At 41.1% G+C, this 27,305-nt stretch overlaps 1 protein-coding gene across 9 annotated transcripts in view; it reads left to right on the forward strand.

The window, feature by feature from the left end:
• Window positions 1–27,305, forward strand: part of SYT1 (synaptotagmin 1) — a 550,197-nt gene that overhangs the window by 460,700 nt on the left and 62,192 nt on the right. For all 9 annotated transcript variants that reach the window (XM_075066771.1, XM_075066782.1, XM_075066776.1 and 6 more), the window contains one exon: window positions 17,422–17,539. In XM_075066771.1, coding sequence (XP_074922872.1) covers window positions 17,422–17,539 — 118 coding nt within the window. The remainder of the gene's footprint in view (window positions 1–17,421; window positions 17,540–27,305) is intronic.

The raw sequence follows: 27,305 nt of genomic DNA on the forward strand, positions 1-27,305 counted from the left end.
TAAAAAAAATTTGCAGCTATAGTCTAAAACACAGCACAATATTGTAAACCGTAGTGTGTTGGACTTTTACTGTAAAGTACTGTAACATCTTAAAAGATTAGATTACAAGAAGTTAGTGTATGATATTGTCATGTGCCCGTTGGCCCCTTCCTATTTATTTTCTCTGATAGGTGGAAGGCCTGCAGGGATTACTAATACCTATTTTATATCTTAAAAACTGTTTTGGATCCATCTAATTATGCACATACCTGGTCTCTGTAATCATATATCCTTATTGCTATAACTCTCATACTTCCTTTCCCCTTTCCTTCATCTCTTTGTTACACTTACTTGTTGTTATCGTACCCCTAGAAAGACCGTTGGCTGCATCATGTCTTAAATTAGAATATAAATTCTTTGAGGGGAGCCTTTTATTGTGTGTTTATACAGCACCTTGCACAGTGAGGCCCTAGTCCTGACTAGGCATTAATCAGTCATATATAATATAACTAATAATGTGTAGAAAAAACCCTTCCACTTAATTTCTTTTTCAGGATTTTATGCATTCCTTCCTGCTGCGCTAATAAGAGACTGACTTTTCTAGGTTTTAAGACTTTGCAGTGTGTCTTACATACATGCAATCTCTTTTTGTAGGACTGATTATAGTGAATCTTTAACTTCAGTCATACAGATCAAGGTGAATAATAAATTCATAATAATTATTATCATTCTCAGATATTCACAGGTTGTACATACAGGTTGCACAGAGAAAATATTTAAGAAAACAAAAAATGGATATAAATGCTGTTCTGAACATACATTTATAAAGGTCGTAAAGAACAATTTGAATTGTATAGTACCATCTGTATCATCTGGGTTTCTCACACTGGAATCACTCTCAGAACAAGATTATTCTGTGAAGATCAACCAACACCCTTCTCGACTTTCTCTCTCACTAAAATCACTGATACCCCTGTTCTCTCCCCCTACCCCCATTGGAGAACATAATAAATGTTAGACTGATCTCCTAACTTCTCATCCTGGTTGGCTGTTTTTGAATTGTGATTTAACTTGATGACACTGGTGGACCTGAAGATTCATTTTAAGGATTGCATCTGCACTTACAAACATAGAAATAATGCCAGAGAGCAGTTGTGGTCTTGAGTGCCTTTTTTTCATTTGTGGCTGACCATGATACTGCATTCTTTCTTTTTCAACACAGACCTTGGGTACGTCTACACTACGGGATTATTCCGATTTTACATAAACCGGTTTTATAAAACAGATTGTATAAAGTCGAGTGCATGCTGCCACACTAAGCACATTAATTCGGCGGTGTGCGTCCATGCTCCGAGGCTAGCGTCGATTTCCGGAGCGTTGCACTGTGGGTAGCTATTCCATAGCTATCCCATAGTTCCCGCAGTCTCCCCTGTGCCTTAGAATTCTGAGTTGAGAGCCCAGTGGCTGATGGGGCAAAAATCATTGTTGCGGGTGGATCTGGGTAAATGTCGTCAGTCATTCCTTCCTCCGGGAAAGCAACAGTAGACAATCATTTCGCGCCCTTTTTCCCTGGATTGCCCTGGCAGACGCCATAGCACGGCAACCATGGAGCCCGTTCAGCTTTTTTTTTTTACAGTCACAGTATGTGTACTGGGTGCCATGGACAGAGGCGATACTCCAGCGCTACTCAGCAGCATTCATTTGCTTTTGCATGATAGCAAGGAGTTGTTAACTCAGCTCATTTCTTTACCGTCTGCTCGGGTAAATTGCTAATGAGATGACTTATCTGCCCTCCTGTCGTGCTTCGCGATCATGGGTGCCCTGCTGAGATGGCGGGGGGCAGCAAAAGGCAACTGGTGATCCCGATTCAATCCTCTCTCTTTACTGTTGTCTAAAATAAGTCATCTGCCTATAATATGCGGCAGTGTACTAGAAACCGATGTATCAGAGAGCACAGCTGCTCCATGTCACATCCCGCAGAAATGATGAGCTACATGCATTCACGGGGGTGCCCATGCAACAATCCACTCTGACTTCCCTCCCCCAACTTCTGGGCTTACCTGCAGTGTCCCCCCATTATGTTCATGAAGTAATAAAAATGCAGGAATAAAAACAGTGACTTTCAGTGAGATAAAATGAGGGGGAGGCACCTCCTGGGCATGACATCAGCAAGGTATTAAGCGGAGGCGAGGAGGAGACCAGCATCCCACTGCTATGATATCCATCAGTACAGGAATCTTTCTACACAGGAAGGGAGGGGCTGGATTGAAGCTCAGCCCCCAGTTGCTATGATGAAGACGTTACCACCATTTGTTCCATCTACTGGAGTGACCAGGAATCATTCCTATTTTTACCCAGGTGCCCCCTGGCGGCCTTACCTCAGACCAGCAGGGGTATCAGCAGTTATCAAGCATGAGCACTCGCTACGCACATCTGCCACTAGGGAGGGAGAGCGAATACGCGGCTTCACTGCTGCAGCATTGATCTACCAGCAGCATCAGGAGAATAGGTGACAGTTGAAAAAATCAAGAAACATTTCTTTCCCTTTTCTTTCATTGTGGTGGGAGTAATTGAGGGCTTCCTGAACCTCGGACAATGTTCTACCTACAGGCATGGAGTCGCCAAGAATCAATAACTTTTCGAGCTGCTGTGGACTGTGGATAGCTAAGTCCTCATTACCCCTCCCCATAGCGTCATTTGAGTCTCTGGCTTCCCATTACGCTTGTCACGCACACTGTGCAGCTGGAGATTTTTTTCAAACGCTTGCATTTCGTCTTCTGTAAGGAGCTTGGATAGAAACAGATTGTTTCCCATACAGCAATCAGATCCAGTATCTCTGTACGGTCCATGCTGGAGCTCTTTTAGATTTGGGACTGCATCGCACACCGTGCTATCAGAGCTCACGCTGGCAACAGGAAAAATCTAAATTTCGCAGGCTTTTCTGTTTACCTGGCCACAGCACCGAGTTCAGATTGCCGTCCAGAGCGGGCACAGTGGTGCACTGTGGGATACCGCCGGAGCCATACCGTCGATTTGCGCCACACTAACCCTATCTGTTGTATACGAGTTTTAGCGCTACTCCTCTCGTTGAGGAGGAGTACAGAAACCGATTTAAAGAGCCCTTTATATCAATATAAAGGGCCTCATAGTGTGGACGGGTACAGCGTTAAATCGGTTTAACGCTGCTAAAATCGGTTTAAATGTGTAGTGTAGACCAGGCCCTTGTCACAGAAATCTATACCTATGGCATTTCCAAGCAGAGTTAGCGTAATGTGCAGTTTATAGGGCTTCCAACCTATAGAAACTAAAGTTGGTGCAAAACATGGCAGCCGACCTTCTAAGTGGGTTGGATGAATGGCTACATGTGTTCCACTAGCTCCCGAATCAGTTGTGGGTACAATTTAAAGTGCTTGTAGTAGTCTTCTAAAGTTCTACATTGTCTGATACCCAGTTATTTATGTTCTTCCTCTCCTTATCTTCCATAACAACTTTTAAAATCCATTATACTGCACATGTTTTTGGTTCATTTAAGCTTTTATATTTATCAGTCAGGCTGAACATTAATTTCTTCTAATGATGTTTTCTATGAAAGGCAGGACATTTGAGCTGATTTTGATTACTCTAATTTTTGTTTGCACTTTTGTACGAAAGGTAGACACAATTGTTAAAGGTGCTATACCAGGCAAAATAAATTCACACATGAGGAAATTTCCTTTCGTAACCATGGTTTTCTTTTTTGTAATTTTAGATGTAATTTCCTTCATTTTCTTACTTTCCATATTACTTTTTTAAATATTAACCTGTATATTACATTGTGCATCAAAACCCTACTAAAGAAACCTAAGTATTTGCATGTGTTATCCAAATATGCAACTAATCTAATGTTTTTGCCTGATTTCTACAATGGGAGATGTTTCAGCTCATTGACATTTGACATAGCTACCCAGAATTTTTTTAAAAATCTACTATTTACTGAACAGTGTCAGTTAATATTTGATACTGATTGCTACAGGAACACACATGTATACAATAAATGTGCTTTTATGTCACCAGATCCTAGCTAAAGTTTGAATTTTCAAGTAGCAAATGAATCATAGAAGGCAGAGATAAAAATAACCTATTGGATTAGCCAGTCAAATTTCTTGCCATGGCAGGATTGTTCTCTATTGTACGTTTGCTAGTATTCTGTCCAGTCTCATTGTATATATTCCATGTGAAGGGGGTTCCACGTCTTTCCTTGCAATCCTATCCCACTGCCTTAATGCATTTTTGTCAGGAAGTTTCCCCCTGATAATATATCATCGCAAAGGAGTGATTGCAGCTAGGTAGTATTCACAAATAGAAGAATTCTCTCCCTTCCTAGACTGGACACAGCTGCAACAAAACAGAGGGAGTACATATAGGAAAATACTTTTGGAAAAGAAGCAAGTAATAATGCAATTGTTAATTAAGTGGAATTAATTTTGTGCATCAATTTACTAAAGTGTCCATCTCCAGAAATAGTTTATGGGGCAGGGTCCAAACTTTAGATAAATTTAAAGAAAGCTAGAGCTAATTCCTACAAAATGCAGCCATTCCTTAAAATCAACTGACCCACAAAAGAAGTTGTGAAAAAGAATGGGAAAAATGATCAAGGTGTTACCCATCTTAATAGCAATCTGCATTGCACCACGCCTCAAAAATAACCACAGAGGGAGTTCCATAGATTGGATCCATGACTGGGGATCCCATCTCCCACAGAACTTGTAGAGAGAGAAAATATATATGATCTCAATATGCTTGGAGAGTCATGTGGGAGAGAGTTGCTCAAATATCTTTAATGGACTTCATACAGTACGAATAAGGCCTTAAATGAAGTATGTTTATAACTTCTGCAGATTTATAAAGTTGAAAAAATGTTCTAATGTCTGTGAGAGCTGTGACTAAATCCATAATGATTTCTTCATTTGCAGTGCCAAGCCCCCTTCCCAGTTTTCTCAGTCCCAGCAGCGCTGGTCCTTTTCAGGCTATGTGCCTCCATCTTAGCTCCAAGAGTACTGAAAATTCCATGGCTTGCTGCGTTCTCTTTTTCAGACTCTTTCTTTCCTATTGACATCACTTTAGGTTTCTTGGCCTCTTTGCTGCTGCTTTCTTGCTTTTCATCCTCTTGAATTTTCTTGGTCATCTTCTGGCTCTCCAGCTGCTGCTTCTTGAGTTTGAAAGGACTCAGGGTACCAGTGTTCTCCCTCTGCTGGACATTATCCCTTAGTTACCAAGCTCCCAAACCTTCTTTATTGCGGTTGCTGTTCTTTTAAACATTTAACATTGAACCAGAGCTTTCTTGTGTGCAGCTTGGGAGCACCTGCTGTGATGGAAGCAGACACAGCCATGGTGTTTCGTTCTAAAAGACATAGTGAGGCTGGAGGATTTGTAGATTTTGAAACCTCTTGATTATCTTTTTCTGGAATCTTCACAGCGGGAGGAATGGATGTAGCTGGAACCGTTGGAACATTTTGCAGAATTATCAGAAATTATAAATAATTATATTACTATGACCTTATCCACCCTTCCCTTTATCCCCACCCACTGGTTTGTTTAATCTATCTGTTTGTTTTTGTCCTTAATCAAGATTGTAAGGTCGTTGCGTCAGGAAATCTATCTATGCTACATATTTGTACAGCACCTAGCACAGTGGAGCACCAATTCCTGACTGTGAGTTCTAGGTGCTACTGTAATACAAAAAATAATAATGTATTAGGAGCTAGTTTGTGTGTACAAAATCAAGCTTTGCTCACATGTATTAAGCTTTTAAAATTCAAACATTTTAAGTACAGTCCTTTGATGGCTACTGGCCTTGTACATTTTCTGATACACGGTATAATATCAATCTAAAATCTCTGATTCAGTCGCTTTCAGAATCCAAGGCAATCTTTCGATAGTAGGAACTGCATTAACTAAGCAGTAATGTGCACATACTTATTATGAGAGATGTCTTTAAATCAAGCAAGGGCACTGTACTATGGCCTCCCTTGTCCTCTCACAATAGGACAAAGATTATCTTTAGAGTAGCTACAATAGACACATAATTTTACCATAATTATGGAAATGCGTTCCTATTTGACTTCTTACAATGTCTAGAATAAAAAAAAAAAATTCCTTCAAATGTATTACATTTCCTCTCGGTGTTGTACTTAGACTATTCACTCAGAGAAGAGCCTTGTGACATGCTATAGTTAATAAGTTTTCCATGCTGTCAAAAGTAATAATATTAATGTGCCATTCTAAGTTAAATTAATTTTGTTTTGTGCATTGGCCTGCATAAACGTGAGTGACATTTAGAAATATGATCAGGCAGGAGCTGAGGAAAAGCCAAGTCGCAAAACCAAATGAGATGCAATCATTAAAGCATAACAGCCAGCTGCAAGCATTTGTGGGGTAGGCAAAGAGTTACAAAATGCCATTCCATCATGCTTTTAGGGTATTTGTTTTAGTTCATTTTCCCCCTTCTCATTTATTCAGAAATTACATTTCCCCCCTTTTTAATTAGGAACTCAAGATGTTTGGTAGCGTGGCTCCCTGTTTTGAAATGGAAGTGCACATTCCTGCTAATCTCTGATTTCAAGTGCCTTGAGCCACAGCTTATTCTCATTCCACAAGAGGCAGCTGATTGTAATAGCTTTTAAACTGATGACCGTGAAGTAGTGTTTTCAATTCATAATGACAGTGTTTATTCCTATTTCTTCTGCTTTTTTAAAAAAGCATCAGTAAAAGTGCTTTCTATAAACAGTTAAAAGTAATGAAGGGTACCAAAAGGGGGAGGCTAACAAAGGAGGGGTAATAAATATTGTGATCAAAATGATTGGTCCAAGTTGTTGCCTAACTTTCCTTCAGTTCTGATTTGCCAATACACTGGAGTGCATTAAATTATTAGGCCATTTAACAAAATATGAATCCGTTATTTTTCTACATACTTTTCACTGCTTTGTTATTGTGACGAGAGAGAGAGGCCATGAAGCCATGCACTAGTAACTGGTGATGTAAATTAGTGCAGTCGGATTTAAAAATAAACAAACAGCCCAGTTTCGACAGGTCTGCTATCACTACTCTGTCTTCCCTCTCTATGAAAAGATCTTACCACTGGTGGAACTTTTGCTATTTCTAACCTAACAGATCAGAAGGTGTCAGAAGGTTACATGCCAAAGGAATAAGAGTAGGATTGTAGTAGGAAAAGAAACCAACTGGAATGTACAAGATAAAGCAGCTCCTCCTCCTTTCTTACCCAGTCCTATTTTTAAACCCAGACCTCCACCTACTTGTTCAGCATGTAATTTACATCAGATTGATGATTTTGCTCTTTCCATTACATAGATTTGTAATTTACACCACTATGTACAGCACCCTCCCATTTGATCCCTTACGTCTACATTTAACCCTAACTACCATTTTTTCACTGAGGAGCCAGAGCTAGAATAGATCTTCTAGTACTTTCAATAAATTATGCTGATTCACACAACCATTTCAGGTTCCAGTTCAAAATTGCCGTCCTGTTTTTGAAAACCTGCCTCCTGGACCTTGCCTCTTTGATTCCATCTCCCCTCTCTCTAATCATTTAGCACCTCCCTCTTTTCTGTCCCTTCCCAGAATTTTGTCACTGTTTGATGCAAAAACCTTCTTCCCTGTCATTTGGAACTGGCATGCTGTATTTCTCTGCCCTCATGGACTTTCCACATCTCTTCTTAAAACATAATGTTTATCACTTGACTGTGCCTCGTAATTTTCTGTTTGTGACCAAATGCTTTAATTTTAATTCTAATTCAGTTTTGCATACTGAGATTCTATCAAGACATGGGAAGTTTGAAGAGAGAATATGACCAGTGTATTGGGTCTAAGCCCCAGTAATAGTAAAATGAAGCAGGGAGATATTTTGTCCATTGGTCCTTGAGATCACCTTGGAGGTTAATCACCTGGACTTCTGTGAATAAAGCCTGCTGTCCTAAGTAAGAAGGTGCATGATAGGACAGCTATCTGTACATTATTTATATTTAAGAATAACTTAAAATATTTTAATCTGGAAGTGTGGGTTGTGCAGTTCTGTAGAAGATTTATTTTTTAAAAATAACTTCTTAGGGATTTTTAGCACCTGTATAGGTACACTGAGGCAGCTGTTTTCTTGATAACATGGAAGCAAAGTAATCTTAGCACTGCAAAGGAATAGTTCTGCTTGTCAGGTTAATAATTTCATAGAATTCATCTAGTCCAATCCTCTGGACTCATGGCAGGGTTATGCATTATCTAAACCATCCCTGCCAGGTGTTTGTGTCGTTAAAGTCCCTAAATGTATATTTAGAGGGTCTATAATCTACATTTCAAAAGTCTGTAAATATGTATTTCCATAATCAGCTTTTTGAAAAGGTTGGGGAAAATTGTGCTACGAGTCTCACTGAATAGCACCTTTCACCAAGACCAGTTCATGATGGGCAAGATATTACTCAGTGTAAATGAGGGTGGCAGAACATGCCCCTGTGCAAATATATAGTTATGTTGTTATTAAGCCACTTTTGAAGATTTCCTGGCTTGTCATGTGAATAATAATTACCTCCAGGTGACTTTCTGTCTTTGCCAGCACAGTTGCTATTGATGTGATTGAGTTTATTTTGAAAAGAAAATTAACACACACACTGTGTTGCTTGAGTAATGCTCAAATTGCTCCACAAATTGACAAATCCAAAAAGATTCAATGCTACCACTGAACTATTCTGAACTCTTCCCAATGCCCCTCTAGACAGGGCACCTCTTTCAGATTTTGGTGTGCATGAGAGAAACAGAGACATCTTTGGCATCATGGGCCCATCATCCCCTTTTGCAAAAAAAACCCATGAGAGAGGAAAAGATACTAAGGAAGGCCTGTGTGGTTCAGCATGTGGAGTTTCCTAGCTACCACCTGCTCAAGAAGAAAGATTTGCAAGCATGTGAGGGCAGAGAGAGTGAGGATTGCCTTCCAGCAATGTGAAGCATGCGGCCCAACCTGGGAGAACTTGATGCAGTTGAGAGACTGCCCTTCCATGAGTCTCCATCCTCACTTAGGGTGACCAGACAGCAAATATGAAAAATCAGGATTGGGGTGGGAGGTAATAGGAGCCTGTATAAGAAGAAGACCCCAAAATCGGGACTGTCCCTATAAAATCGGGACATCTGGTCACCCTATCCTCACTTGAGATATGTGTTTATAGCGCCTAATCCAACCCTGTGCCATCCCCACTTTTCCCAGAGAGTTTTAGAAGATGTTGATTGGCATGAATACTAATCATAGCATAAATTCTGTCTGGAAATGTTGCTGGGTTGCCAGGGAATGATGATACACGAAGGAGTCCTTTTCTCCCCCCTCCTTCCAAACTATCACAAAACCCAACAAATTGCAACTGCAACTTTCAAAAGCCACATTGCAGCCCCTTTAAATGCTCCTTTTTCTGATAGTTTTCTACTCCTCTCAGCGCTGCACAGCGGACAAAATAAGGCCCAGTATTGTTTGGGGTTTTTTATTTGTTTTTTAAAGTGTGTCAGAAACATCAACTTTTTATATCATTCTATAAAAAGTATGACGAATATTATATGCTAGAGAGGGGCTCAATTCCTAGAGATTAAGTACGATGAATGAGAGTAATCTGTGTATACAGCAATTTTTTTTTCAATACCTCATTAGGAAACTATTTTACCAAGACAAAAGTGCAGAATCAAGAGGAGAATCATCAGAAAAGCATAAGCCACTCAGAGCCTTCTCTACAAGACAGCTTCTATCTCAATAGGTCTTAAACTGGCATTTTGTAAAGCACCAAAAATGGTGCCTGTGCTGTCTGTTAAAGTCATGAATTCATTTCTGTTCTGCTCAGTTGCAGCCTCTATAAAAGTAATGAAATTATCAAGCTGCTTAGATGGAAGGAGCCTTCTGATTGGCAGTTGGACATTCTAAGAGAATAGGTTAATGTCTGTGAACCTCACAGTTGGATGTTTCTAACACTCTAACTGGAAGTTTCCATCCAGTGATCAAAGTAATTTATTAAAATAAATTATTTATACACAAAGCTGAAAGAAATTCAAAATGACAATAAAGCCCCTGCATGAGATAATCACCCCACCAGAGGCACTCATCTGTATCCTGTAGCCCTGTAGGGGTTGGCAATTATCTCAGAAAAACCACACCTCTACTGATGGCTTTTTATTGCTTCACTGCAGTGCTGCCACTCAGAGTGTTTTGTCTGCTGAATATTTAAAAAAGTTATCAGATAAATTACAGTACACATTAGAAATATAAAATTGAATGCAATACGGTGCATATTAGGAATAAAAACTAGATGCAGTACTTTACCCCCACAGGCAATTTCTTTGATGTTTAGGAAGCATTTATGGAATGCACTAGCACAGATTCGAACAAAAAATTGTGTACTACATGGTACTTTGAGCTTTTAAAGAGGTGCTTAAGCAGTGTTCTCAGGTTTTTCATTGTGATGGGCCCATGTTTTAATGCAGTTTCCCAAACTGTGGTCCATGTAAAGCTTGGTGATCTGTGAACTAGCTGTTCACATGGTACTGGCTCCTCCTCCTCATTTCCTAGATGCTAAATTGCATGCAAAGAGGCTAAAAATAAATGCTTTCCTAAAGTTACTCCTGCATGTAAATAATTGTAGTAGTTGCCACAGAGATCTTACATGATTACGAATGGGAAGAGAGGCAATCCATATGAGACATGACAGTCTGTCTTTTAAGATGTGGTCCACTCCATGAAAAAATCCGGGAAAGTGTAATTTAATGTGTTGGCATATCAGAGCCTGTAACTTTTAAAAACTAAAAAGCATTATTGAATTGTATGAATATCAAGGATTTAAATCCCCTAACCTGAGGTAAAATGGTATTCCTTGTCATAAGGGGAGCTCTCTCTTGAGTTCTATACTTAATTTTAGAATAATTGAAAATTAAAAATTGATTTATAGAAATACTGGCTGCACAATGCAGAGATATTCTTACTACTTAAAGCCCTGATTCTGCATTCTTCTTTCTTCCTTTTTTTCTTTCTTTGTACGGTTTTTGCAGGTAGCAACAACTACACATTTATATCTAAATTTGATAGCCAGCACATTGCTGCAGCACTGAGCTGGTGAACCACAAAAGAATGAAGGGGACACTCAGATACGATGTGCTCCATTTTTTTGTGCCTTTGTGTCGAGCATCCAGTTTTCGACCAGAATGCCCGATTGAAAAGGCCTGGCAGCTCCAGTCAACACAGTTTACAGGGCTGTTAAAAGTCCAGGCGGCAGCACAACGGGGCTAAGGCAGGCTCCCTGCCTGCCTACCTGGCTCCACATAGCTTCTGGAAGCGAGCAGCATGTCCCTGTGGCCGCTACATGCAAATGCAATCAGGGAAGCTCCATGTGTTACCCCTGAACCCCTCGCCCCAGATCGGAACCCCCTCCTGCACCCTAATTCCCTCCAGCCACCACACCCCAACCCCCTGCCCCAGGTCAGAACCCTCTTCTGCACCTCAACCTCCTTCCCCAGCCCAGAACCCCATCCTGGAGTGCACACCCCGCACCCCCTCCTGCATCTCAACCCCCTGTCCCAGCCCATTGAAAGTGAGTGAGGGTGAGGAAGAGCGAGCAACAGAGAGAGGGAGATAGGGCCTCAGAGAAGGGGTGGGGCGGAGGCAGGGCAGCAAGGAAGGGGACGGGGCAAAGGCGTTCAGTTTTGTGCAATTAGAAAGTTGGCAACCCTATGTGACCACAGTTGCATAGAGGCGTTTGCCTCATTTTCCATTTAAAGAAGGTTTGTCCACATCTCCCATGAGTTGTCCTGATGCGATTCAATCTGTAACAGTCTTTCCGACTTTAGCGGGGTGGTCACCCCGCTCCGGCCCTGAAGGGGTTAAAGCAGCGCTGGTAAGGGCTGCAGCTGGGAAAAGGTAGGCAGATGGGGAAATCAGCCATAGCTGTGGCCAGCTTAATCAGGGCCCAGCTGGCCCTTATAAGAGGTCAATGGACCAGAAGCTAACACACACTCACTCTCTAGCTTCCTGAGAGAGATGGACTTGGCTGCCCACTGGCTGAGAAGGGTACCTGAGGTGGAGCAGTGCTGGAGAAGGGCAGAGGGAGCTGGGGAGCTCCAGCCTATTAAACCCCAGGCTGCTATGAATGCCAAAAAGGCACTGGAGCTGCAGGGAGGCAGCCCAGAGACAGGCAAAGGCAGCAGGTCCTAACCCACCTTGCCAATGATGAGTGGCCATTACAGACTGAAGTCTGCCCCAGTGAGCGGGAGCTAGATGGTGACTGGCAGTAGCCACTGATGGAAGGTGGGAATAGAGATTTGGCAGTTCCTCTGGGTGGAGAGACCGAGATTGTGGGTTGCTGCTGGGGGCAGAACCCCGATGATAGAGACACACTGCGGTCCAGGAGGGACATGGGGGCCAGCGGCAGGTGAGCCACTGGCCTGCAGAGAGCGCTCTGGGCCGGAAAGACCTTATTCCCAAATTGCCAGCAGGAGGCGCCGTGCCAATGAGTTGTTGCCCTGCCACACAGACATAAATCAAAACCCAGAGGTTCCTTGGTAGGGTCAACAACAAGCTGTTTGTTTTGAGCAGTTGAAACACACTGTCACTCTCCATTGAGCCTCAGCATCGAAGTTGGGTGTAAGGGTCTTGATGCGGTTCCATAAAGAGTTGTGGGATTTTAATCTTGTCTTTGGCAGGTTCTGCAGCTCATCGTGCAGTGGGAGCCTCACATTTGCATTGACATGGTTAAGAAAGCGAGATGTCTGAGCAGCTCTTCTAATCTGTGGAGGCTGGATGTGCAATAGGACCAGGACACAGTTGACTGGAGTCAATTTGAGCGTCTCTGTTGCTATGTGCATAGCATTATTGAGTTGAGTGTCAAGGAGTTTAGTGTGACTGCTGTGAGACCACACTGGTGCATAATATTCAGCTGCAGAATATACCAAGCCAATTGTTGCAGTTTGTAAGGTCCGTGGACTGAACCCCATGATGTTCCGGACAATTTTCTGATAAGCGCGACATGAGACCTGACCTTATCAGGGTCAGGTGTTCTCGAAGTGTTCTCGCAAGATGAAACTCCAGTCCAGTATAACACCAAGATATTATGGACTTCATGGTTGACACTCTTGCTGCAGAACTGCACATCAAGTTTGGTATTAGCCATTTTATTATTCAGATGGAAAACAGTTACCATGGGTTTTTTTCAGGTTAGGCCTAAGTTTCCAGCACTGGAAATAATCAGCCATTGTGCTAATATCTCTGGTTAGGGTACAGCTGATGGTATGGAGGCTTGTATGCTGAAGAGCCAGGGTAATATCATCCGCATACGTGAATCTCCTTGACTCCGTCACTGGTATATCTGTGGTGTATAGATTAAAGAGTATTGGAGTCAGGTCAGAGCCCTGAGGGATGCCATTGTGCGCTGAAAACCATGTGGGCAGGCCCCTGCACAGGAATGGGGCCCTGCTGAAATCAAGCCATCTAGTTCTTAATGTAGGATTGGGGTGTAACATTTTAGTATGCGCTGCATGGATACTGCATGGATAGCTGACAGGCTATGGGTTCAAATCACACAGCAGGATCTGGTTCATATTGAGTGTTGACTCTAAAATGAGGTGTAGAGGAGGTACTGTCCTATTCAAAGTATTGATAGCGAAGTTTAACAAGAACTGCAAAGTAAATATATATATTAATCTCTATGGATGATATTTTCAAAAGCACTTAAGTTATTTAGGAGCTTAAATCCCAATGACAGTCAATAAAAATTATACTGCCAAAGTCTCTTTTGAAAAATGAGACATGCTCCTAAGGCATTTAAGCTCTTTCAGAACATTTACCCTGAATGTCTAAAGATGCAGATAGGTACCTAGCGGGCTTTTCAAAAGCAGTGAAGCACGTAAGATGCTTAATAGCTGTTGCCAGAAATAAAGTTGCTCTGAAATCATTTCCTAACTTTTGAGTGCTTGACTTCGCAACCTTAAAAATGTTCTTTTAATACAGTTATTTGTATATGATATTTATCTAAGGCCAAAACCTTATTTTTATGCAGGACTCTCCATTGTTTCCTTTGGGGAGCTCTGTGTAAAGACTTTTAGCAGTGTGTGGTTATTAAAAAGTGGCACTCAAACTTGAAGAGCTAGACAGCAACTTTGTCACTGAACAAAAATTAACAAAATCCCATCCAGTGTGGGAAAATATGATTACAGCATAGAGGAGGCTTTTCTGGATGTTACAGAGGGTAAAATAATACATTTGTTCAAATCAGTTAATGACAATGCCATTGTGAATTCATTCCCTCTCCGTATACGGAAGTACGTGCTACTTAGGAAAGCAAAAATTAAACCTGCCCAAATAATGCAATTAAAATACAACCGTGTATCATTAAAAATAGATCTGACGTGAAACACATGTAATAGACAAAAATAATAATGTTACTTTTTTATGCCTCCCTTATCATTCCCTAATTATCTTCCTTTCCATCTGCTGTCATCTCTTCCTATGTTATGTCTAATTTAGGCCCAGTCCTTGACTATGGTGTGAGTTTGTGCCAGAGTAAGAGTCTGTGCATGCAGCTTTACATTGTAGGCTTCTTAGGACATGACACTCTCTTTTACATGTCCATAATATTTCAGGCACACTTATGGATATGTTTAAAAAACATTATCAGTGATTTTCATCCTCTTTCTTAGCTGAGGCTCTGATTTGTACACTTAGTTTCTTCAAAACTGGCAGCTGCCATATCCTCACCATGTTCCAAGTGTACTTTCAAAATTGGCTAATTTGGACAAAACAAAAAATCTGTCAAATAAATAGACTTGTATTGCAAAGATGCATTTGTGGGATGGAAAGATTTCTTTAAAGATAGTTCTTCTCTTTTCTCCCAAAATTAATTGTGGGATTAGATTATGTGCCAAAAGGAGTGCCATCGTTTGAAAGAGAAGCAGTGATGTCTGAAATGCCTAATTGAAGTGTTTGGTGTAACCTGATTCTTCTGTTCGCTAAAGTAACACATATAACTCCCCAGAGGCACCATTGTGAATCAGAGGAGATAGCAGATCTAATCATCCTCATATCATTTCTGAGCAGTTTTTGTTCATTTAGATCTCTCTTGTATCTTAAAGTTCAGAAGTATTTGTCCTTATTTTTAACACAAAGTTTCCATAATTTTGAGAGTAATTCAGCCTTCCTTGAAGTGCCATCACTGTAAGAAATATATTTAACAGCAAAATACAACAGGTTGTGGTCACAGGCTCCCCACTGATATGTTGTGGCGCTCGAAGCAAAATGAAGTGCCTCCAGGCACTCAAGATGTGTAGATGTTAGCACTGTGACCCTTCCCAGAGCTGCCATCCTATCCAATCTGGTACAGTATGAAGGAGACAAGACTCTTTTGCAATCATAGAATCATAGAAATGTAGAATGGTGAAGGACCTTGAGAGGACATTTAGTCCAGTCCACTGCACTGAGGCAGGACCAAGAAAACCTAGACCATCCCTGACACGTTTGTCTAACCTGTTCTTAAAAACCTCCATGGACAGGGATTCCACAGCATCCCTAGGTGACGTGTTCCAGTGCTTACCTACCCTTATAGCTAGCAAGTTTTTCCTAATAACCAAACTAAATCTCCCTGGCTGCAAACTAAGACAATTACTTCTTGTTCTACCTTTGGTGGGCATAGGCAGAAGGTGAAGATATTGTTTGCATGTGAGGGGCTGAGGAAAACTTAATAGCTACCCAGAGAGGACTGGGGTGTTGGAAAGCAAGCCTACCCCACATTCACCGGCCTGCAGAGTATGTACTGAGGTCCCCTACTACTGCCACTTCCTCCTTTCTGCAGGAGAGAGGGGACCTTTCTGCTCCCTAGGGGAGTGAAGCCCCTGCCAACATTCCTAGGAGGACAAGGAGTCCCAGTGCCACTCCCAGGACCCCTACCACCAACACTCCTAAAAGATGGGGGATCAGAGTGTTGGGGCAGAGTTCCAGGGGTGGTGCCACAAGTGACCCAGGACATAGTGGGCCTCGTCAGGTGGCTATTCAGTGGCCTTCCAAATCCTTCGATGGCATGTTTAGAGCTTCCATTACTGTGGTATAGAGGTCTATGGGAAGCAATTTGGTGGTCTCAGTTCCTTTCCCGCTGAACAAATATCCATGCCCGATACAAATATTTACAAGTATTTTTCCAAAGCACTGCACCTCCCCACAAAAAATGAATGGACATTTCAAGGGCAATAATTGACATTCTTAGCAGAGGGAGGCCAAAGACTGTACAGGTCAGGGAGACTGAAATATTCTGTCACACACCGATCAGGGAGAAGTCATGTTGGCAGCAGTGACTTCTTGCCTCAGGGCTCGACCCAGCTCTGTGCTGGGCCGGCACAGGGAAAACGGGGGGTAAGGTTGGAGAGTGGGCCTGTAGAACCCTGCACTCACCCAGGGGACTTGGAGAACAAGCCCACCCAGCCCCACACTCACCCCAACAGCAGTGGCTCCCTTCTGTCCTGCGGGGCTGGACCCAGGGTTTGCAGAGCCAGCTCAACTAGCTGTGTGTTCAGTTTGGGCAGCAGCAGTTCCATCCTGTCCCAGAGTGCTGGCCAGGACCCAGTTCCCCACTGCATCCCATTGGCTCTTGGCGCTAGGAGGAGCCTGCGACTGCATCATGTGGTACACTTCAGGGCTTCTCCTCAAGCTGGGTATGTGGTGGCAGGGACAGATGTGTGCTGAGTTTATAGATTTTGGGGGGCTGGACCCACTCTATCCTAGCCACCTGATGCCTGTGTTGGTGGGCCTGGAGAATATTGATGACTTTCTCTTTATAACAGCTTCTGACATATTTGAAGACTGATATCATGCACCTCAGTCAGCCTTCTGTCCTCTAAACTAAGCATGCCACAATTCTCACCTTTTCCTCATAGATCATGTCTAAACTTCTTGTCATATAAAGTCTTCTGTTTGCATGGCAAAGCATGGTAAGAATGACCCCAGTTTACTGTTTCACTGACAATAATGTAATGATTATTTGGATGAGTGCTAACCAACCAGCTGAAGCACAATATGAGGAACAAAAATTGTAACTCTGCTGCTTTGTGTTACAGCACAAATGGAACCTCTGAAGGCCTGATCTTATGGGGTGCTGTCTTTGTGCAACTTGCATTGAAGCCAGCTGAACTCATGAGCATGCAGCACCTCACAGGATATAGCCCAATGAGCTTAAAACAGAGTGCTGAAGCAGGGTTCAGGTTTCCCACTTTTTAAACTAAACAGCTTGAAGCTGATTTCTCAGACTGTAATATTACACATTTTATTTTAAAGTAAGTGTTTGAAATACAATCCAATTAACCTATTTTGTGGGCTTTCAGAAGTCCATGTTTTTTTTAAAAAATGTACTTAAACTGATTAAAAATAGCACATTTTCTTGTTTGTTTTCATAGCAAGAGAAGTTGGGTGATATCTGCTTTTCGCTTCGCTATGTGCCTACTGCTGGCAAGCTGACTGTTGTCATTCTAGAGGCAAAGAATCTGAAGAAGATGGACGTGGGTGGCTTATCAGGTAAGTTTAAGGAAGTCTGCATGTAGCAGATACTCTGCTAACCTGTAAAGCAAAGGACTGCTTTTCCACAATAGCCCTCTCCCTTGAGAAAGTGAAGAGTCTTGCTTATGTTCTGGTGAATTTTGCAGTCATTGGTACTCATTGGATAGCTGTGTGCATGAGAGCCCATACAAAACTTAAAAACAACCCAGTGCATTATGCATTGCATTCAGGATTTAGACAAGATCTAAACAATTAAACAGTCAGATGACACTGCAACCTCACTGTAATTTCCTCCTTCCCTGTTGCATGGAGATAAATATGGATTATTCAACAGGAAAAAGTCTGATTACACTTCCTATTGTCTGTCTAATTTCCCACCAAACCTTGAGAATGAGCTGCATTTCTCTGCAATGTTTCAGACACTGTATAATATATGTACTTACAACAGGTCACTTATACTGGCTAGTGATTGAGGTGCTGGGGGTGATTGCGTCTACCCTGTAAGGGCTTGATTGTGACTGGCTCATGCACAAGGGTAGGAGGGACACATTCTCTCTTGTTCCTATGTGTGGGGGTGGTCACAGTTGCAGTCCCTGTACTTGTGGGAGAACAGGGGTTGCTTCCTCCCTGCCCCATTGGATGCACAATGCCCCAAAGGGGTTAGGAAAGCATGGCCTCATCTCCCTTTTGGAACCTGTTCATAGTAAGGCTGGCACACTGTGGGTAGGATCATATGCCATTCTAAGGGATGGTGAAGCCTGCACATGGGAGTTTGGAACAGGATTATGAATCACAGTCCATCCCCACAGTCCTTTGGGAGTGGTGGAGCTCCATACTGGTCTCCATTCATGGCTGTGTCTAAAATACAGAATCTAGCTAATGCATGAATTACACATGAGCAGAAATCAAAGTATGTGCTGTTAAATAAGATAGTTTGTACAAGGAGAGATCTTACAAAAAGTGTTTTTTTTATTCACCTCATATTTAGAAGGGACTATTTGTAATTTCTCATCAGTTTATACAAACACAATGGGAATGGGGTTGTTTCTAATAACAACTAGGTCATGGTCTAGAAATAGAAACCTTTAGTGATGTCACTACGGTGAAGAGAGGACTGGATACCATACCATAGGGAATGATCTCCAGTTGGCAAGGAGATGATGGATGAAATGATCTCATAGGTATGTGTTCACTTATTTCTACAAATCTATATTAGGACTAGAAAGAGTTGTGTCAAATATTCATACAGAACTCAGGAACTTGCTCAAACTATGTACTGCACTTGAAAAACATAGGGAAGGAAGGTCACAAAGTGAGGAAATCTGAGTTCCTCACTAGCTGTCTAGGTCCCTTCTTTTCCCCACCAAATTTTGGGTCCCCGCCTTCCCCCACTATGTGCCATTTTTTTGTCATCAGGAAAACAAGGTGATCTCCCTTCCTTTCTGCTACTTCCTGTGATTTTGGGGGCACAGGTACCCACTACTGCTATCTTTATAGAGGGACTGCCAGCCTGAGTCATAGCCCCTAACTTCTACTTACAGGAAAATAGAAGATGGAAACATTCCCTTTTCATCACATCTAGCTCTGTAATAAGCCAAGAAGCAGCAAGTACCCTTAAGGTTTAGCATAGTAATTAGAGATTCCCAAGGAAATCACTATCTATCATGTGCTAACAGTAATGGTATTAACAGACCATAATGATAAGACAGACAAACTTGTATTTTTAAGATAGCAGACAAGGGAACATCCATAATGAAGATTCATAGATTTTAAGACCAGGGAGGATCACATGACCATCTAGTCTGACCTCCAACATTACCATTTTATAGAATTTTCCCCAGCAAGTCCTAGATGAAATGCAATAAATTCTGGCTGAGCTAGAGCAAATCCTTTTAAAAAGATATCCAGGCTTGATTTATAGCTTCAAATCATGGAGAATTCATCCTGTTTTCTGGTGTGTTGTTCCAATGGTTAATTCCCCTATTAATTCTTTTATTGAAACTTTTGCCATTCTGAATTTGAACTTGTCTAACTTCATCTTCCAGCCGTTAGATTTTTTTATGTATTAGTCTGCTAGATTAAACTGCCATCTACTATCAGAAATCTCTTCTCGTTGGTAGGTACTTATATACTGTGATCAAGTCACCTCTTGACCTTCTGTGTGGTAAACTCAATAGATTGAGCTTCTACAGTCTTTCAGTTTTCCAGAACCTCAAATCATTCTTGTATCTTTTTTCTGAATTGTTTCTAATTTTTCATAGTCCATTTTGAAACGTGGACAACGGAGACATGGTATTGCAGGAATAGCCTCATCAATGCTGCATATGGAGTGAATTGCAAATAGATGCTAATGTGCATCTTCTTTGAGCCCTGTGATCCTTTCAATACCATTTTTTTACAACTTGTATTCTATCATGGGGTAAGTCTTTTGACTCAGTTACCGTGCAGAGAGTCAGGAGAACTGTATTCTACTCCAGGCTATGCTACAAACTTACTGATATTGGAAAACAGTAATTCAACTGTGTAAGTAGTAATGGGGCTACTCATATGAGTAAAGGGATCACAATGTGGCCCTAATCTCTATGTACCTTGACGTTCTCATCTGTTGAAAAGGGATGATAATTCCAGAAAAAATTTTGAAATTTACAAACCTCAATGAATTAAAAGCATTCTGTCAGCTTCAGATGGAAAATGTTATCATAAAAATGTTTTGCAAATAAGCATGTTTAGTATTGCTCTAAGTGCTGAAATGCCTCAAATAGTGCAAGAGGTTATTTCTAGAACAGAATTAGATTCTGCATTCCTTTGCTAGGACTAAGCCATACTAAAGATACCACCACTCCTCGGCAACAAGCAAACCCAACAGGACCGAGCAGTTCTAAGAAGGGGGTCTGAAAGTCGCTGATCTGAGGTCAGTTGTAGATATATGCATTCCTGCCAGAACCTGTTTGTTTGGAGCCATTCAGAGCATAATACCAAACTTATTCTAGGGTAGGTGTTTAAAAATAATAGCATGGAATTTAAATAAAAAATAATCAAGATGATTGATCACAGATGGCAGCAAATTATAGTCCTCCATGCTGTTGACCATCAGCATTTTGCAACACATGAATTGAGATCCCCTCCAAAAAAGTTTTGTTTGCCTGACAGTCGCAAATAGCAGCAAATACAATTTCTCTAATATAAAAACCAAGGCCTTGTCTACAATACACAGTTTTGTCACAAAAGTCAGCATTTGTTGACAAAACAGCGGAGGTGTACACCCAGAAATGCTCCTCCCGCCAATGTAACTCCCCTGTTATGCCGACCTAATAAAACCACCTCAACGAGAGGCGTAGGACTTATGTCTGTGTAGTAAGGGCGACACTGTGACTGTATAGATGCTGCATTCCTTACAGCAGCTGTTAGCTGTCATTCTTGTCTGCTGCCTGGTTTCCGCTCCAAGCCAGGCTGCCTCTCAGGGTTCCAGTTTGGGCTGCCACCCAGGCTCCCCGCTCCCTACTGGGAACCCTGCTGCTCTGGCTCCCTGCTCCCTAGACTGGAAGCATGGCAGCCAGCTGGACTCCAGGTGTAGATCTCCCTACCAGAGGCGAGAAACCCTGGGCAGCCTCCCCCTGCTCCTGACTGGGAGCGTGTAGGCAAGGAGCCATGGGGGGCAGCTGGGCTCCCATTGGGGAGCTGCATGGATCTGAGAGCCCGCGCTCTTAGTCCCCCACACTGCCCTTCTTCAGTCGGTGGAAGCACTCCTGTCAAGGATGTGCACCTTCGATGGAAGAGGGAGGGTAACGTTGGCATCAGTAATTACTGCGATGGCTGTAAGTCAGCCTAACATAGGTCAACTTACCTTTGTAGCATAGACATAGCCTAAAGGTGACATCATGTTGGTTTAAAGTGGGGGAATAGATTTTACTATGGAATATCTCTCTCCTACATAAATCATGCAGAAGCAACCTTCAAAACAAAGACCCAGATTCTGCCCCCACTTCACACTAAATAGCATCTTACTCTGCAAGTAGAACTACTCTTGGAATAATACGTTATTCAGTGTAAGTTGGGGCAGCAGGATGTGATCCCAACAAACGAACTTTCCCAGTATAGTTTTGTGATTTCTGTCCCCCAGAAGCAAAAATTGCTTTTCATTTTGTAAAACTGAAAGAAGTGCATCACAGTGGAGGTGGGAATATGTGAACAATCAAACATGATCTTAAGCTGAATATTGCCCACACATTCAACAGCACTTACTGTCACTCGGAGGAGGCCATTAGCAGGAGATGGAAATTATGTAGGTGTCACATGGAAAAAAAACTTAAAAGTTTGTGAAAAATAGAGACAAGTCTGCTGTTTTTCAAGTTAAAAACCATTTTATTTTTTGTTATCCTTTCCTGTTGTGAGAAGGGCATGCAACAGAGGGAATAGGAAGGGATACAGCATTATGTTACACCTGAACTCTGTGCCCCACAGAAGAGTTTGTTACCTGTATTGCATGTTCAAAGAAGGAGGAGCACCCCAGTTCCTGTGGAATTCTGACATGGGCATGCTTCTGGACAGCACACACATTGCAGTTGCATCAGAGATAGAGCAGCAGGTTTCCTTCATGCCTTATCCCACACCTTTTGGGTTTTGTTGCTGGTGTTGGTAAATGTGTGCAATGCCTTTTTCACATGGAGGAAGATCCCTGTGCAGCATTTTAAGGGAGTAGGAACTAGTACCCTAAAGGTATATCTATTCTGTAGCTGGGAGTGACCCATTCAGCCCAGATACACAGGCTCACACTAGTGGGTCTTGAGCGATAATGCTAAAAATAACAGTGAGGACATTATGGTTTGGGCTGGAGCTTGGGTTTGACCTCCTAGACTTCAGAGCCCCAACTCCAGCCCAACTCCTAATAACCACATTGCTATTTCTAGCATACTAGCTTGAGTCTGTTTAGCTGGGCTGGGAGGTTCAGTGTAGACATACCCTCAGTCGTCGTTTGATCTCTTCCCCCACATGGAACTGGCCATGATGTAGCCCAAAAGCTTCATAAACCTTAATTTAGCAATTTGTGAAATTGTTGCTGTTGTTCTAAGACACTCCTGTTCAGGACAGCATTTTAATTTACTATTGTAGTCAGTGGGATTTAAGGACATACTTAAAGTTAACGGTGCATTTAAGTGCTTCCCTAAATAGGGATGGTCTTAAGTGCTTTCAGAAATGGGCAATAAACTTCTAGGCCTTAAACTTAATTGCAACATCAGGCAGCAACTAAAGCAAGCCTTAGCTTGAAAACTGGAACTGCTTGGCCCTAGTTCATCAGCTCAACAGAACAAGTGGAAATTCTTGCTGTTGCTGAATGAGGGCTTCTGGCAAACAATTATGTATGTAAAAATGACATTTTAAATATTTTACTGCACTTTGATATCTGGAAAGTGTTATCTAGAAATGTTGGGTGTGAAAAGATTGTCTCTGTTTGCCAACATTTGATAAGACCTTGCTACGTGGTTTTATAGGTAAAATTTTCAGAAGCATCTAAGTAATTTAGGCACCTAAGTCCCTTTGCACGTCAATGGGATATAGGCTCCTAAGTCCTTTAGGAGCTGTTCAAAATTTCATCTATATTATTTGGACAAGTTAAAAAGATTTCAAAAATGGGTTGCAACTCAGCCCCTCCATACAGCCCACAAAGTAAGCCCAGATTTACAGCCTCCTCTCTGCAAATACTGTCTGCATTTCGTCAGCAGGCATAAAGCCTGTGTGACAAGCGGCTATGACACTTGACCATAAAGAGTGAAGAGGGGCATGACTGGAGTGCACTGCATTGGACACTGACTTCAGAACCATTGCCACGTTCCATAAATTATGGCAGCCCTAGACAGCTCTAATCTATGCCAGAGTCAGGATTTAAGAAGAATTGGGAAGAGAATCGAATTGTAATTGGCTCCTTGGTGGTCCTCTCTTCAAAATCAAGCAGATCTTGGCATAAAAGAGAAGCTGGCCTATAATCCAGCCCATTATGTTTCTAAACTAATCTCAGTATTAATGGATTATAAATAGAAAATACAATCAGATTTTCAGCATCTTTTTGTCTGCAAAGCAAAATATCATAAACATAAAACTATCCCAAGGGATCAAATTATATTACAACAGAAATAAAGCTAGTTTTCTGTAATTAGAAATATTTTGAACACCACCTTCACATTTTAAAAGGCTTTCTTGGATGTCTTATACAAAAAAAGTCATTGACAAGAAGAAAATAGTTTAGAGTCAGAATTTTTGAAGAGATAGTGAATGCTCATGAATTATGCAAGTCAGAACTTTCATTTTAATAACTTCATTAAAATATAAAAATCCTTAAAAGCCAGCCAACATGAATACATATAATATTGTAGAAGAGAAATACACTGAATGCTGTGAGCTTGCTACTAGCCATATTGAAAGAATAACGCAAAAAAACTTAGAGGAAAAGAAAAGAGATTTATTAATAGGCAAAATTAACAATAAAAAACAAACACCACAACAACTACGTATCCACCAATATTAACCCTAAAGATTCCATCAGAGTCTCTACACTCTGTACAGAAGCTATCCAGCCATTTTAGGGTTGTCTGTAATGACTATCACCTTAACATCTAAGCTGTCACTGACTGGCAGAAACACAGGTGAAAGATGGGTGCAGCCTGCATAGTTATCTAATCCCTCCCAAACAGCCTCATGTGTGACACCAAGGTAAATTTTGTTTGTGTTAGATTGCCCACCTCTGCAGGGATGGGATCAACTCAAAATAACAAGGTGTATCATCTTCATAGCACCCTTGTGTTGAAACTGACTCTTCTATGTTGATCAAAATATCATCTGATGATGTTCTTCATATCATTGTGTAAACCGGAATTTACCTCTCTGATCCCAGCCTTTGTTTGCTCTGGCACAGCTGGTAATTTCTGTGCAGTCTTTTACCTGCACAGAAATTATCTGGCAGGTTGCTATTTCGGATAATAGAAAAGGTCTAAGGGAGTTGGTCCCTCCAATCCAACTCTGTCCTTTCCATCCATCAGTTGATCATTTTCCTCAACTGGGGAAGCCAGTTCTGAGGCTGAAAGCTGGAGGGATTTAACATTTATATTGGGTAAAAATCTCCATATTATATCAAAATTAAGAGCTGTAGACCCTCATACTAACAACCTGGGTTAGGAAGAAACATAGACTTCCCTATGTTTGTTCGTTTGGGGAGTGAGTGGAGGAAGGGAAGAGAGGGTTGCACTTTCCACTGAATCATCTGCTACAGCCTACTTGACTGCAACAGCATATTGAATTAGATGGACCGTCTAAAATATGGCAATTCCTACTAAGAAGGGACATTATTTCAGCAGAGTCAAATTGTTCTGCTATATTTTCTTGCAATGCCTAGGGTGAGAAATAGATTGCACATGCCGATTGACGATTAAATTAGAATTGTACCGAGCTTGTAAACATTGCTCTCCAAAGCTTTAGTACAAGCACTTTACTTCAAGCAAAAGACATATAGATCCATTCAGAATTAACATACAGTAGCTATTTTAGCGGCTGGATTATTTGATAGGGAGATATTTCTAATTACATGTGTAAACCCCTATAGTAATACACATTGATCAAGGATAGCGTGATCAACAATCAACTGGTCAGATTGATAGGTGAACCTTGTAAACAAACTGGTCATTATCTCAACTTCAGAAATGCAAAAAAAAAAAAAAAAGTGTAGAGGAAGAGGACTTATCCTTCCAGTGCTCATTTTCCATTCCTTCCCTTTACACTTTTAAAAAGTAATAATCTTGCCTTTTTAAAACTAGATTTTCTCATATGGTCTAATTTTTAAGAGGATTTTTGTTTAATTTATGTTGTATTTTTTATTCTGTTGTACAGCAACCCCAAGCAAGAGGAAGGCCTATCTACATATAATTATTATTAACTTATTAATAATTGTTATTAAAAATGTAGTTATTAATATCCAAGATTTGGCTTAACTCTACAAGAACATCATAACAATATGAGCAGCTGTGAAATAGATTCAGAAATACTAGCTAATAGCTAGTATTGCAGTGCTGGAGTTCTTGAGGTGATTAGTCAAACCGAGTTGCACGTAGGCTTCCCAGCAGGTTTAATTTGCTTTTAATAATACTGAAAGCTGCCACAGTTGAGATACTGGCTGTAAAGCTGCTGTCTATTTCTTGGTTTTTGCTATAATTGTTTATAAGAAACAATTTTCTAATACATATTATGCTAAAATCAGGGGGGGAAAGAACCAGAATAAATATATTTTTAGATTAATGCTTAAATTTTGGCAAAAACTTGAAAAATATAGTTTAGGATTTTGCAGGTGGGGGAGGTACTCTGTAAAGCCACATGATTTGTAAAGCACCACAAGCATTTTACTGACACTGCTGTGTACTTCAAGTTCTAGGGAGCTTGTATTACTTTCTAATGAAATTATAAAACTGATTTGAAAATCTGATTACACATTACTTACATTTTACATGCTTTTTTCCCCTTGTCTAAGCCCTGTGTGGGCAGCACAGGTGACTGATGTGATTATTTTGTGTGTAACTGTTTTATAGGCTTCTCTGTTCTGTTTCTAGGTGGGAAACTGGCATGTGTGTGCATCTCAAAGGAAAGGGAAAAAATCACAAATTAAAGCCTTGATCCTATATTTCCACTGAAGTCAGTGGTGGTAGTTTACAGTAATAAGAACTGAGACACCTAATGCCCAATACTGTGCTGAAAACATACCTGTGAATGTATAGGAAATAGTGGTTCTGGCACTTCTATTGCTAATGTATACTTTTTTTGTAATAAAATATATAGGAAAATGGGTTACATATTTCTTATTCTCTAGCAGTATTGCCAGTTTATATATACTTTTTCATGTGGTTTGTTTGTGGAAATTCATTTACTAGTCTGAAGACTCAAGGTTCATCAAATATGTTAGAAAATGTGTACTTGTCATGGGGAAGGCTCACTCTTGATAGCTGGGAGATTAGATTGCCAAACAAAAATAAAAGCAAAGTTCCAAGTTACAAAACTATGCCAAATTAAAGCTCTTCTGTTTCAAGATAAATAAAATTAGGAGAACAGCACAATTTCTTCTCTCATTGAGTCCTGGATTCTTCGCTTTCCGTTATCCATTTCCTCTTCTGCTTTCCGTGAACATCAGCTTGATTCTGTAATGTAATGGCATTCTCTCCCCAGCAACTTTACCTGTCCTGGTTTATTTCCATAACCTTGCAGAAGTGACAGAAAAATCAGGATCGTGGGCTTTGGTCATACCTGGGCAACACAAGCCAAGCTGTCTTTGGGTTACTGGGTACAAAGGGATAGAATATCCATGACAGTAACTTAGTTACATGGGAGTTAACCACTTAAGAGGATAATCAAATAGCTACAGAAAGTGTAGAATTACCATTTTTGCCTCTTTCAAAAGTAGGACGATGATGGAGCTGAGAGAGCAGTGTGTATCAATAGCTGCATGGTATAGTTTGTTGACTGCCCTTCTGCAACAGCCAGGGCCTGAAATCTCAAGTCCTTTTATTCTAGATGTTATCAGCCTAAATTACAGATTTGGGGTTGGCAGGGGGAGTGAATTAAGAAGAGCTGAGTGTACCTCCTTATGCAAGAAGGTCACTATGTCCATTCACTTGGGATCATACTAAATGAGGAAGACTAGGGGCATCATTAGAGTTCAGTGGCTAATGGAAATAAAAATGTCAGTGTTTTGAGTTTAACGATTTGGTAATCATTGAGAGCGCTTATGGCTCCCAGCACATTAGTGAATTAT

Source organism: Chelonoidis abingdonii, chromosome 1 (genome assembly GCF_003597395.2).
Source record: "Chelonoidis abingdonii isolate Lonesome George chromosome 1, CheloAbing_2.0, whole genome shotgun sequence".
NCBI classification, from domain to species: domain Eukaryota; kingdom Metazoa; phylum Chordata; order Testudines; family Testudinidae; genus Chelonoidis; species Chelonoidis abingdonii.